Source organism: Ornithorhynchus anatinus, chromosome X1 (genome assembly GCF_004115215.2).
Source record: "Ornithorhynchus anatinus isolate Pmale09 chromosome X1, mOrnAna1.pri.v4, whole genome shotgun sequence".
Classification (NCBI taxonomy): Eukaryota; Metazoa; Chordata; class Mammalia; order Monotremata; family Ornithorhynchidae; genus Ornithorhynchus; species Ornithorhynchus anatinus.
This window is the reverse complement of record NC_041749.1, coordinates 91,611,396-91,624,814: the sequence shown is the minus strand read 5'-3', so window position 1 is coordinate 91,624,814 and position 13,419 is coordinate 91,611,396. Positions and strand designations below refer to the sequence as shown.

General features: G+C 49.2%; 1 protein-coding gene across 3 annotated transcripts in view; it reads left to right on the top strand.

Moving 5' to 3' along the window:
* The window catches only part of MTMR14 (myotubularin related protein 14), a 48,930-nt gene that overhangs the window by 32,081 nt on the left and 3,430 nt on the right, over positions 1–13,419 (top strand). For 2 of the 3 annotated variants that reach the window (XM_029051368.2, XM_029051367.2), the window contains 4 exons: positions 418–476; positions 704–842; positions 1,613–1,789; positions 10,146–10,301. In XM_029051368.2, the coding sequence (XP_028907201.1) occupies positions 418–476; positions 704–842; positions 1,613–1,789; positions 10,146–10,301 (531 nt within the window). The remainder of the gene's footprint in view (positions 1–417; positions 477–703; positions 843–1,612; positions 1,790–10,145; positions 10,302–13,419) is intronic. The other variant, XM_029051369.2, reaches the window with a different exon arrangement.

Genomic DNA, 13,419 nt, shown 5'->3' with positions numbered 1-13,419 from the left:
TTCTTTCGGACAGCTTTCTGGCTGCTTGCTGACAGGCAGAGGATGAGGAAGATGGCAGCTGGGCCTGAGGTCAGCCGACGTGTTCCTCAACAATATGTATTTAGCACTTACCTGAAGCGCTTATCTGAAGCGTTATCGGTGCCGTGGAGGAGAAACGAAGTGTGGCCCTTGTCCTTGTGGTACTTAAAATCTTATGAGGGAGCAAGACAGAGTGATAGAGGCAGAGCACCTAATAGGTGTGATTGCAAGCAAATTTATAACAAGTGGGTACCCTTGGACCCAGAGGTATCTGGAGTGACCAGGGTCTAATGGGTTTTGAGGGAAGTTTGGCAGAAGGGGAGGGATATGTAATACGGTGTACTACAGGTCAGGTAGTACAGGTATTACATCTTTCCTCTCTGTCCTCTTTATCCTCAGAAGGAAGAGTTTGTCAGCTCGGGACCCTGGCTTTTCCCTGGAAGAAATCTGCATGCTGGGTGAGTCCGGTGCCCCCAGGAAAGCTAGCTCCCTTCCTTTTCGGGGATCAGTCTAATGGGTGGGGACTGGTGGGCGTCTCTTTCTCATCCACCGTCCACAATGGGCCTGGACTCTTTGTCTTTCTCCTTTCCGGGCTTCATGTACTCGAAGTTGAGCAGGAAGCCCGCAAGCTTGAGGCTCTGCCGTCTCTTTGATTCCATGTGTGTTCCACTGGCCCCTCTTTCAGAACGGAGGGACCGGGGCAGCACGACTAGTCTGAGCAGTGACTTTTCTCTGGTAATGGAGAGCTCACCTGGAGCAGCTGGGAGTTTCACCTACGAAGCTGTGGAGCTCCTACCAGCAGGAGCACAAACACAGGCAGCTTGGTAAGGTTCCAGACACATGGGCTTGCCATAAGTATTGCTGCGGTGCAAATAGGAGCCAGCCGGGGACCAAGCTAGAGCCTCAAGAATAAAGGAAGCCCTCGGTAGGTAGTGCGTAAAACAGAGAACTCCCCTCCTTGGGTTAGAAGCCGCTTCCTGTGAAAGCCATCTGCTGGGCTAGTTAGCCTTTGCTGTTGTCAGGTAAATTCAGCACAGAGGTCAAAGAGTTCCCGTGCCACTGTAGAAACTTCTAAAGGAGGAAAGGAGCCCTTCATCCCATGCCGGGAGTGGGTTGCCAGTGTTGTTCCTATAGCCTTCTGAGAGTGCCTTGAACCCTTGTGGGGAGTTGCTTCTTAGTGGGGAGCAAAGAAGTGGATCAAATGCATCTGCAGCCGATGGGGGAACCTTGGGGATTAGATTTAGACTCCCCGTCATGTGCTCTTGTGCGCCCAGGGCCAGAGTGTCTTTTGCAGCAGCAGTCACTCCTGCCTTTCCTCCATAGGACGAGAGAAGGGGATGTCTTGGATTGCCTCATTTGTGTCCCACTGAGTGCTGCCAGTCTGGGCCCCTAATGAATTTCAGGTTTAGTTAGGACCCAGTGTTGTGTAGGGGACCTGGGTCCTGCTGAATGCACGCACCTCCCCATGCGGAGCATACGCCCTTCAGAAGTGGTTGAACTCTATCCAGCCCTGACTGCTTACACCTGTCCGTTCAGGCTAGAGAGGAAGAGGTGGGGGCCTGCTCCAGCTGACAGCTCTTCCCCCATCCTGCAGGAAGAAGAACCGCACTTCTTCTCCCCAGACCGTGCTCTGGACCCGGTCCCAGCAGCCAGAAGATAAGATGCCCAACCAAGGGGTGGCAGAAGCCAAGTCTTCTAGTTCTTCCTCCTCTAATCATTCTGAGAACTTTTTCAGGATCGGAAGCAGTCCGCTAGAGGTCCCTAAACCCAGGTAAGAAATGACTCGAGGAAGAACTAGAAACTCATCCATCTCCAAACTTGTTGGAAGTAGATGTCAGTTTTGACCTGTGGTGTCTTGCATTGCTCATCTATCTGTGTGTGTGGCGGCGGGGAGTATGTTTGGCATGAAGTTGAAATCTCTGGGTGAGAACTTAGAAGATCAGAAATGCAGGTGAAGAGCCAAGTAAGATGTGAGTCTGGCAGGTCAAACACAGCAGTGTAAAGGAAAGCCAGGGATTTGAACTTGAGGCACATAAGTGGCGAGGGGCTAATTTCATTCAAGAGGAATGTTCACACAGAGGGGTTTTAGGATCCAAAAGAAACACATCCAGAGGGAAGGAAAACCAAGCAAAGTAGCCACCAGAAGAGTGTCTGAGTTGGTCTGTTCCGCTTCTTGAATTAGTTGTACATGATTAAGTGGCAGCTTAAGAGGAAGCAAAGGAAATAGATCTAAGAAGGGGCAAACCCTGAGGCAGTTTAAAAAAGAAATTCTGTAACCCAATAAACATGTCAGTAAAAATAATGGCCCGTGAAGGCAAAAGGGAAAGTTTCCCTGAGGGAAATGATGAATGCTTAAAAGCTGGACAGGACTAAGATTGGGAGGAGCAGTATGGCACTCCTGCCCTTCTGTGAGCCTGTGGTTTTTTGTTGTTTTTTTTTCCTACTCGGAATTTCCTTGACTCTCTGGCTGAAATTGGATAGTAGTTCCTGTTTGCTCTTTATGCCCTGAAATGTTGTAGACTGAGAAATAGCCATTTGAAGAAGTGAGATTGAATTTTGGTGCTTTTCAACCCTTTTAGGCCCTGGGATTCTGGTTTAGGGACAACACAAGGAACAGAGGGCAGGCAAGAATTTGGAGAATGAGGCCCCAGACCCAGAAACCTGGCAGAGGACCTAAGGAACTCAGTTTGTAGTTGTGATGATCTTGGCTCACCTTCCTCCATCCAGAGAGCAGGCAAGCAGAGGGAGACCAAAGCTAGCCGTATGACCCTCCCTGCAAGATAAGATGGCCAGGACCGGAAGATCACAGAGAGTCTATTCATGGGATTCTTAAGTTTTAGAGTGGGATTCAGTAATGGAAAGGAAGAAGGAAACTCGATAAAGGTCCCCTGCTCCCCTCATCCCAAAGGAATGAAAGTTGGGGGCTTTATGGGAATGGGGAGAACAGGTTGGTGGCGATTATGTGGGTGTGGGGCTGGTGCCCAAACTATTCCCTCTAACGTCCAGAATTGGAGGCAGGTTACAGTGCTTTCTCAAAGACTTTCCTTCCCTGCCTGGGCCAGCCTTATAGAAAGGTGGAATTTCACCCAGTTCTCCTAGAACTCTAGGATTGTTTTCTTGCAAAACCCCACCTTAAGAAAAATACTGTGGTGCACTGGATCTAAACAGGCTTTTGAAAGTTCCCTAATTGTACACACACTGTATGCAAAACTTGTAATGAAAACATGTGTTTTGGTAGAATTGGGTGTATGTACAAACTTGGCTCCTTGGACAAAACCAGCCTCACGTAAGACTGCAAGGAGATGGGGGCATCAGAGAGGGAATGGCAGGAGGTAAGTCTCTGTACTGGCTGGATGGAGTCCTCAGGCTGCACGGTACAGGCCATTCCCATTGTCCCTTCATTGGCTGTGTTGCCAGACTTGGATTGCTCAAGGGAGGGCCTCAGGTTCAGAGGGCCTCCCTACAGACCTTTCAGAGGTCATCCAGAGGTGCCTCGGGGACTGTGCTCCAAGTAGAGGAAAAGTCTGCTCACTGGGCTAGAAGATGGAGCCGTCCCTCTCTTCTCTTTCTGCTCTTAACCCACGCTGGTGGGTATGTTACAGTTGGTCCACTGAACCTAACTCTAGGGCTGGGGTTTGTCTAATGAGATGCTTCATGACCCTAGATTTCACAATGTGGCCGAATCCTGTGTACTTACATATCTGAGAGAGGAAAGTGGATTAGTAAAACTGGATAATCACTTGCCCTGGTGTGCACAGGTTGAATCTATTGCATTAGGCACAAGGGGCCTAAGCCCTGCAGAAGAAAAGCTTTGCGTTGGGAACTGAGACCAGGTGGGAAGAGAGCGGTAGGTGTGGGTAGAGGGAAGCATTCACTATTAAAAGCTAAAACTACTCTAGGTGGCTTGGGCCAGGAGAGGAACTTGGCTATGGTTGGGGTTGAGAATGGAGCCAGAGGCAGTGGAATTTGAGCTTGAGGAGGCTGGGAATGAGTCACTGGGATATCTGCTGTGTGATCTGTGATGCCCTCCATTCAGATGATGATGATGATGATGATTGTGGTTTTGTTCAGGGCTCAGGCGCCAAATGCCGAGGTAGATACAAGATCCTCCGGTTGAACCCAGTGTCTGCCCCATGTGGAGAGAGGGTATTGAATCCCCATTTTAACAGATGGGGAAACTGAGACCCAGTGAAGTGACCTGACCAAGGTCACGCAGCAGGCAAGGGGCGGACCTGAGCCACACTACTTCTTGTTCGGATGAACAGGAATGGGGGATTCACTGGCCAGGTACAGTCAGTGGAACTCCAGAGTAAAGAATGTGCCCCATGCTCTGTTGTTGAAGATAGGTGTGCCGAGTCATAAGAAAAGGGAAAAATGTGCAAAAAAACAGATCTATCCTTCTGGAAACTATTACCAGCTCCTGTATCTCCAGCAGCTTCTGTAGCAGGATCTGAATTTGTTCAGCACGATGTGTGGCCATCAAGTCTGCAGGAGTGGCTGCTCTGAATGTGAGGTGGAGAGATGTGACAACTTCTTATTCAGCCCTTTCCACAAAAGGGGCTCAGTACTCGATGCCATCTGAAGCTGGCCTGACTTTCTGACATAACTCCTTCTGCCAACTAGTTTGCCAGGGGTGGCCAGGGTATACATCCCCTCAAGTTTCTCAGGGCGGCTGATTTCAGAAGCAGAGTTGTTGTGGATCCAACCCAGCAGTCTCACCCCTAGCAAGGATAATGTCAGCAGATCTGGCAATAAAGGATCAGTCTCCAAGGCTGTGGTTAAATGCCTCGCGTGAACAGAAATTGATATTGATCAGATCACGGTGTGAAGTAGCTGTGTGTGTGTGTGTGTGTGTGTGTGTGTGTGTGTGTGTGTGTGAGAGACCACTCACTGTTTTGATAAAGAACTAGATCCCAGCTTGGCTTTTCTAGCAATATTCTATATTCTCCTGAAGAAATCATTCACTGGGTTTTATGCCTGTTTGGGAAAAAAAAAATCTCCAGGATCGTGTCTGATGGTGGCAGCAGGATGTTTGGAGGAACCTTGTGACAGTTGCTATTCTAATGGTTAACGGATATTAGGTGGCACATCCTTACATTCCCTCGAGAAATCCACTTAGGGATAGCTTTTCCATTAATTGATGCAAGTTCTCGTGAAACTGATATTTTCAGGCTGTACAGCCTCCTGAGGTAACATTTTCCATCTGCTGTGGAAAAAATGTTTCCGTCCTCTGAACCTACCATCATCAGGCTTCAGCGGGTGCCCCCTTGTCCTGATGATGAGGGATTCAGAGGATGACGATGCCTGTCACGGCTTCTTGGGTCACTTGACCCAGGCAAAAAATATTGACATGCACTCCAGAGCCAGGAAGCTATTTGCTGAACTTTGTCACTCGGGAAGAGACAATTGGCACCCACCAGGATCTCTCCCTGCATTGCTGCTTGGATCTCACAAGCACTTAGTTGTTGTGGGAAGGAGAGTTCATGTTTGACGTGTTTCAGAGTTCTTTTGGCTTTCAAGTGGGTGGTGAGAGAAGGCTGTTCCCAGCCAGGGATAAGAGGGAATACTTCATTCAGACCAAGCCGCTTTGTGAAATCTAAAGTCTTGAAGTCTGAGCAATTGCTCTCTTCATGAAATGAAAGCCTTATACTATTTGGACTCCTCCAGAAGCATTCTGGGTGGCCAAAATGAAAGGTATAAATTCCTCACCTTTCCCCTTCCTTTGCACTAATTCCAGCCACACAGTGCAGTGAATACTGCTTCTTTGACCACCTTCTTCCCAACCCCACCAAGGAGTCGGGTACCCTCCCTCTTTTTTTTCCTTTTTCTTTCCTTTTCTTCCCCTCTCCTTCCTCCTGTGTATATCTAAAGCCCTGAGGTTGCACGCATTCAGGCCCTCTAGGAGACTTCATCCACTTTAGGCCATGGTCCTAGGGAAGGCTTATAAAACTCTTTCACGGTGAATTGAGGGGAGAGAGCAGGGGCAGGAGAGCTACTTACTGAATGACTCTGGTTCTGAGTTTCCTACTCTGTACCACTCTTTGAGTTGGCTAGGTAAATCGAAGGAATTATCATTGTTCTACAGCTTTCTCCAGGAGAGAAGAAGATGGCTAAAAGCAAAAGGGTCACTTATATCTTCACCTCATTTGGGACTGCCTGCCCATAGGGAACCTTGGGTAGAGGAGATCTGCACTCTCCCAGAAGTTAGTTGATTCAAGGGCTGATTAAGGCTACCTCCCTGGGCATTTCAGTAGAAGGTGGTGGAGAGGAAATAAAACTAGAAGAGATTGAAACCTTTGGCTAAAATGCAGTTTTGCACCAGATGTGGACTTCGGTTATTATCCATGTTCATAACCCTGTTCCTGTGACCAGAGATAATCAAGATTTGACTATACTCGCAGAAGGGAGAGTTTCACTCCATTCTGCTTGAGCCAAAACCGCCAGAGCTGTGTGAGCCCAACAGACTTGGCCCCAAGGGAAAGAAGCCAAGTTTTGGGGGGGTTTGTTGGGTTTTTTTGACTATTTTTTTTATTTCTTAGAAATTTCTTTCCGTGTCATGTTGACGTCCTGAATCCCTTCGAAGCAGAAAGTCCTAACAGGGTTTCCCAAAACACAAGCCCAAGATTGTTCTCAGAGACACCCCAGGCCAGGAGCGCAGAAATACGAAATACCCCAAAGGGGACCCTACTTTAGCAAGTTTCAGTGTCCTAGCTGCAGGTCGAAAAGCAGCTTTTCACCAGAAGTGAGACTGGGCTTCTCCTCCCCCACCCCCCTCTAGCGGCCTCTTCCTTTCATCTTCATATTTAGCTTCTTCAACAGATGAACCACAGTCTGTCGCTTCAGATCCCGTCCCTGCTTCAAAAAAATCCCCTTTTGAGCCTGCAGAAGGATGCTGCTCTTCCTAATGGTTTTTCATTTGAGAGACCTGAATATAGAGAATTAATTTAGAGCTCTACTAGGCATCACACTTGTAAATTAAAAATCCTGCAGAAGAGGGTAAGCACTTTTGGAGGTAGATCATTTGACTCCCATGAATACAGTGGGTTGTGGGAAGCTGCTGATGGGATGATGTGCCCCAAGAGGGGCTCTGTCAGCTGCTCTCAGTGATGGGTGTAGGTTGGATGGGCCAAGCTGGCCTCTCCACCCCCTTCCTTTCCTCTGTCATCCAGCTGAGATTGATGTGAATTCCCAGTTTGCTTGGTATGTTTCCAGAAAGTATGGTCTGTGCTTTTTAATGATAATAAGAATTGTGGTATTTAAGGGCTTATTAGATGTCAAGCACTGGACTAAGCATTAGGGTAGATATGAGATAGGTCCCACATGGGACTCACAGTCCATTAGAGGGAAAGCAGGTACTGAATTCTCATTTTGTGGATGAGGAAGCTGGCACAGAGAAGTAAAGTGACTTGCCCAAGATCATACAGCAGACAAGTGGCAGAGACAAGGTTGGAACAAGGTCCTCTGACTCCCAGGCCCGTGCTCTTTCCTCTAGGCTGTGCTGCTTCCCAACAGTGTGCTCACCCATGAGAAGAGCAGTTCTCCCATGGGTTAATAAAAGCCTCTTTGTACTCAAAGCTGTCACAGAAGCCAAGGAAGAGGGCCTGACCACCAGGAAGAGCAGCTGTGGAGCCAAGACTGGTCTCCCATTGACACGCCATTAAGGGTAGGAAAAGGAGATCTCCCGTGAGGTGGTCACACCATCTGAAAATGGCCAGTTTAGGTCAGGGATTGGAGCTGTACAGGGAAGAACCAAGGACCAAGTCATCTTTCTTTCCTTGCCAGGCTTGATGACTCTTTTGGGGAGAGATCACTTTTCCTGACGTGCTAAGTAATATAGTAATGTCACTGAGGGATTCTATCTTCATCATATGTCTGTTCATCCTTCTCCTGGGACTTGGATTGTTTTTGTGACTAAATCACCGTGGTAGCTGAAGGAGCACACTTGAATGAAGACACCTTGGGGAATCTGATTCATGAATTAGACGAGCCAGCCCTGCTTTTGGTAGAGGCGGGGGGGGGGGGGGAGGGGGGTGCAGAAGAGGGAGTTTGTCATTCACCTCCCTTCCCTCCCCCCTCCCACAAGCTTGTAGAAGCCATTCAGAGCTGCTGTGTAAGAAGAAGAATTGTGGTATTTAAACGCTTCCTACGTGCCAGGTATTGCACTAAGCGCTGGGTGAATACAAGCAAATCCGGTTGGACACAGTCCCTGTCCACATGGGGCTCGCAGTCTTAATCCCCCTTTTACAGATGAGGTAACTGAGGCACAGGGAAGTTGTGACGTGCCCAAGGTCACCCAGCAGACGTGGTGGAGCCGGAATTAAAACCAAGATCCTTCTGACTCCTAGTCCCTTGCTCTACCTACGAGGGCACGCCATGTCTCGCTAACGCCTTGGTTTGTTTGAACAGTCAGTCCGAGTCCCGATTTCTGTGGGCAGAGGCTTTCTCCACTTCTAGGCGTTGGTTTGTTTCTCCCTCGTTCCTCATTGGGCTGCGTGGACTGTACAGATTATAGCAGTAGCCCTTAGGACCCAGAATTGAGGTTATGAGGAGAGAAGAGTCAAAACTGTTATTTCCAGCACCATCTGAAATTCTGGAGTTTCTAAAGGAGATGTGTTCTGGACAAATTAATGGATTGATGCTGAAATGTTGACATGATGGTTTGTTCGTCTGACCAACCCAATGGAAGAACCTTATTTCGGGAGAATACACGTTCCTACCATGGAGCCCAGCCATAGAAGTATACAGACAAATTCCTTCTCCACATGAAGGCCCAAGGACTAATCAATTGATGGTGTTTATTGAGCAGTTATTGTGTTACTAAATGCTTGGGAGAGTACAGTACCATAGAGTTGATAAACTATTATAATTTGCATTCTTTGGTTGTACGATGTCAAAGCCCAGTGATGACAGGGCAAAGGAGATTATCAGAGCTCCCTCGAGGGGCCCAGAAGCGGCAACTGGTGAGTCTAAGACCAGCTGGTCTCGATTAGTTTGCAATCAGTCTCTTGCAGCAACACCTGACAGGCAGGTATAAGTGCTCAGGGGAAATTCAAACAAGGTCTTCAAAGAAGCACACAGGGGTGGTTTATGGTGTCTGGGAGGAGAGGGGGTGGGGTGGTTAATCCCCAACACACAGGTCTTATTTTCCAGAAACCATTCATTGACATTATGGCTAATCCACTAGTTGCCAGTCAATTCAAACCAAAGCCTCTGAAGAGATGCTGGAAGCAACCTGCTCGAATGGCTTTAGACTTTAGCTGCTGTGACGGAAACACTCGTCAAAGGAATTCCATTTCTTGTTCTTCCTTTGGGTGTCCGAGTAGTAGGTTTTCTCTTTCTTTCTCTCTCTCTCTCTCTCTCTTTCTCATCTCTCTCATCTCTCTCATCTCTCTCCTCTGCCTTTTTGGACACGTGAACTCTGCGGTGCCCCTGCCTTTTAGCAGGTCTTCTGTGGACAGGGAGCCCTTGAGTCTGGCCTACAAATCAGCCGGCTTCAAGACCCGGGGCATAATTTGCACCCCGGGCACAAAGGCTTTGGGGTCTGCTCAGTGGGCGTAAAGCTGCCACTTGGCTCTTCCAGATTGTGCCAAAGGAGCTCCCTGGATCCATTGAAGTACTTTGACTTTTCTTTATTTCCAGGCCAAAACTGTGGGCACACTAGGTCAGCCAAGTCCTGATCTAGTTGCCTTTTGCTTAGATCCTGTCAGTAGCAGTGTGGCATGCAGTCAGTTCAGTTGTCATTCCAGGATGCTGACCAAAACTACCCATCAGGGAGTAGTTCCCAGTTCTCTTGGGCTCTGAGGGGAGCCTGGCCTACTGCACTCTGCCGTTTGGCTTCGGTGTATCCGAGTCCTCGCATATCCGAGTCCTGGCATGAGACTCTACTTCCGTTTCAGCTCTCGCTGGGATCTGCATCATCAGGCCCCTCTCTTGCTATAGAGGAAATGCTGGACTTTGCTCTCCCGCCGGAACCTTGTGAGACCTCGAAACCTTGACGTCCAGGGCTAATAAAACCACGACCTTGGAGCTGGCCAGGCCGGATGGGGTCTTGGCAAAACCGGGCATATGGTGGCTGACTGACTTCACTGATGTGCACCATCTCCCTCTCTCTCCTCTCTCCGCCCCAGATCAGTGGACCATTCCTTGCCCGGATCCTCCATCTCTACAGACTTTGGCAGCTGGCAGATGGTATCGGGGTGTGGCAGTATTCAGGAGCAGGCAGTCCTGAACCCAGACTCCTCTCTCCCTCTCAGCTTCCCGGATGAACTCCCTAACAGTTGCCTGTAAGTGTGTTGAGACTACAGGAAGCCCTCTGAGGGTCAGAGAGCTAGTGGGGCACGAAGAAGAGCTGGGTTATGGGATGTTCTCAGCATAACCCTTAGGCTACTTGAGCTGTGTTTCTTCTGGAAGGGGCTTCGAGCCACCTAATTCTGACCCGCCTCTTAGTTACAGGCCTGCCCCAAGCCTAGCCCTCTGGTGTGTATTGATACCACTGAGGGGAACTTGGAAGCTGCTTTGTTGTATTCGAATTCCCACCAAGCTTCTAAGCCTGTCCGGTGGCTTCACCGTGGATGTTCCCCAGAGGACACTCTTTGCAGCCCATGCCTATTCTGGGCTTTGCCTCACCTAAGACTATCTTGGAAGAGGGAACCCAAAGCAGCAGAGACCACGTAGCACAGGTCAGATGTGTGAGACGGTTGACTCAGAGAATCGTCTGAATTCCTCCCACTGTAGGTCTGAGGTGAAAATCTTGGCATTAGACGAATATAGAAACCGAAATCCGGGTGGAAATCCAGAAATTACTGGGTTCTGGTGCATAAACACCTGTGAGGTTAAAGAGTACAGGGGCCCCGATGTTGCTGGCCTCTGGGGAGTATTCTAGCTATTCCAGGAGCCTTGGTGGAATTGGTGAGCTTGTAGATCACCAGAACGTGGGATGGGTTCAGGCCTTAGTTGTCGGAGCTAATAAAATCTCCTGAATGGAGTGGGGCTAACCCTTCTGCCCCTCCCCAACCCCCAGGGGATCCTGCTGTGACAGATTGTGTTTTCATGTTTAAGTGGACTCCTTACACTTGACAGTGGTGTTGGACTTCTGTAAAGATCATGCATCCTCATCCTGGGAGGGAGTAGGGTGCAGGTAGTAGCCCTCTCACGGGAAGCCTGGGGAAACCAGGCCCAGGGCAGGGTAAGTGAGTTGGGAACAGAACCAGGTCTCCTACAGGGTGATCTAACAGCTGCCATGACAGCTGAGCAGGCTGCCCTTTTTTGGAGGCGGGATCATGGGAGCCCAGGGCCCGCTTGCCTCATTCTCCTTCAGCGTTTCCAATATCCAGGGCGGGGGGTGGTTCTCTAGATATCGGAATCCCATCCACTCTCAGACAAAAAAGCCATGGCTCCGCAGCTGGGCACTTGGCAGATTGAAGCAAATCCTCAATAGGGAAGTGGTGTCATGACCTTTAAGGAAGGTTGTCTCCAACGTATCAGTTGTTAAGAAATATGTCCAGGGTTGGTCCTCGTACCTACCTTCCTTTCCAAGCAGCTACCCACCAACTGGAATCACTTACTCTGCTGCCTCTACACTCCCTTCCCCCTCTCCGGCCTCAAAGCGAAAATCTGATCCACAGGGCAGAGAGGTTCTTCTTCTGCAGTTATGCAGCAGCCTGAAAAATCACAGAAAGAAATCTCTGATGCCAGGGGCTAGAAATACCTTGACAACTAAGCTGCTCACCTTCTCCCAGCTCCATAGCTTACCCCAGAATGGTGACGTGAGGCAGAAAGGTCTGAAGCTGTCAGAGCTAGCTGAGAGAAGAGGAAAGAGAACAGGTTGAAGGGATCGTTGTAAGGAAGACTAAGCAGGGGCTGGCCGGCTGATTGGGGAGTGATGGGGGCTGCAATTGGGAATAGTAAGTCTGGGAGGTTATTAATGAGACATGTCTTGCATTTATTTTGCATCTTTGATCTGTAAGCCTCCCCCTGAGCCCTCTGCAGATCTCCCCCTCTTCAGCAGAACCCTGCAGCTGGTTAACAGCTGGGCAGGAAATGAAGAAGATCCTGCAACCAGTGGAGGCTGCAGGAGAACCCAGGCTGGCAAAGTGTAATCTGCCACCTTGATCTTTGGCCAGGACCCCAGGGCTGACATTCTGGCCCCAGTGGAAGGCACTGAAGTAACTCACAGCACTCAAACAGGGCTTGGGTTTTATGGCTTTTCTGAATTGCTTAGCTGTAAATTTGAGCTCTCTTTGTAATGTTGCTTTCTAGTTGGATCCTCGAGAGTTGATTCTGGGGTATGCCAGGCTTCCTGGGATCTTAGGCAGGTGCCTTCCTCTCTTTCCACCACCCCCCCCCCCTCGGTTGATGGAGAAATCTGAGCAACAGTTCACTTTATTGCCTTCCTGTAGGCCCCGGGTCATTGAAGTACTCCTGGAGGGGATGGAGGGAGGGTCTGTCGGGGAGGGGGGAGACAGCATGGCCACCAGCTGTCCTTAGTTCCTTAGTTGAGTCTTTGATCTTCTGTGTGAATGGGAGTTGGGTACACAGAATAAGTGCAAAGTGCAGTAATGCCCTTTTTGCATAGTAATCAATGGTATTTACTGTGTGCAGAGCACTGTACTAAGCGCTTGGGAGAGTACAAGAGAATTGATAGACAGTCCCTACCCACAACAAGCATTGAGCATAACGTTTATTAAGTGCTTATTGTTTGCAGAGCACTGTATCTTCTAAGCACTAGGAAAGAATACACAGGTGGGAATTAGACGTGATCTGTCTCACAGAGAGGCTCCCAGTCGAAAAAGCTTCTTCCGTGTCCTCTTTGGACATTCTTTTCTGACTTTAGGCCGTCGTCTCCATTAGTCCTTCTTTCGAGTAGCAGCATCTCCTTTGTAGTGACCTTATCGTCTCCTCTTCTCCTTGTTCTTTCTCTCTCCTCTGCCCCCTCAAAGTACTCACTAATAGCTGGGGAGAGCATGGGCTGACCCCTGTCCCTAGGGCAGCTCTAAGGCTTGTTCATGGCACCTGCCCACTTACCCATCCAGTCAGTGGGTGGTATTGATGCCAGGTTGGTGATTCCAGATTTGGATCTAATTCCATGTGGGCCAGAGGATACTTTGGAAACCTGGAATTTGAACTCGGCTTCCTTAGTGCAGATCTGCCAACAAGTCAGTGACTGCTGGGGGAAAAGACAGGCCAGAAACCACCCCAAGCCAGACTTCATAACGCCCTTCTCCCAGACTGCTCCAATCAAGGAGGAGTTGGTCTGTATGACACTCCCCAGAGAGTCCAAGACCAGGAAGGTCCTTGATAGGTCATCCTATTAGGCCCCTGGCAGGCAGCCCATTGGCAGCAGGAAGGGAAAAGCAAACACCCCTTTAAACCCTCTCCTCTGGTTTGGCATTTCTCCTGCTG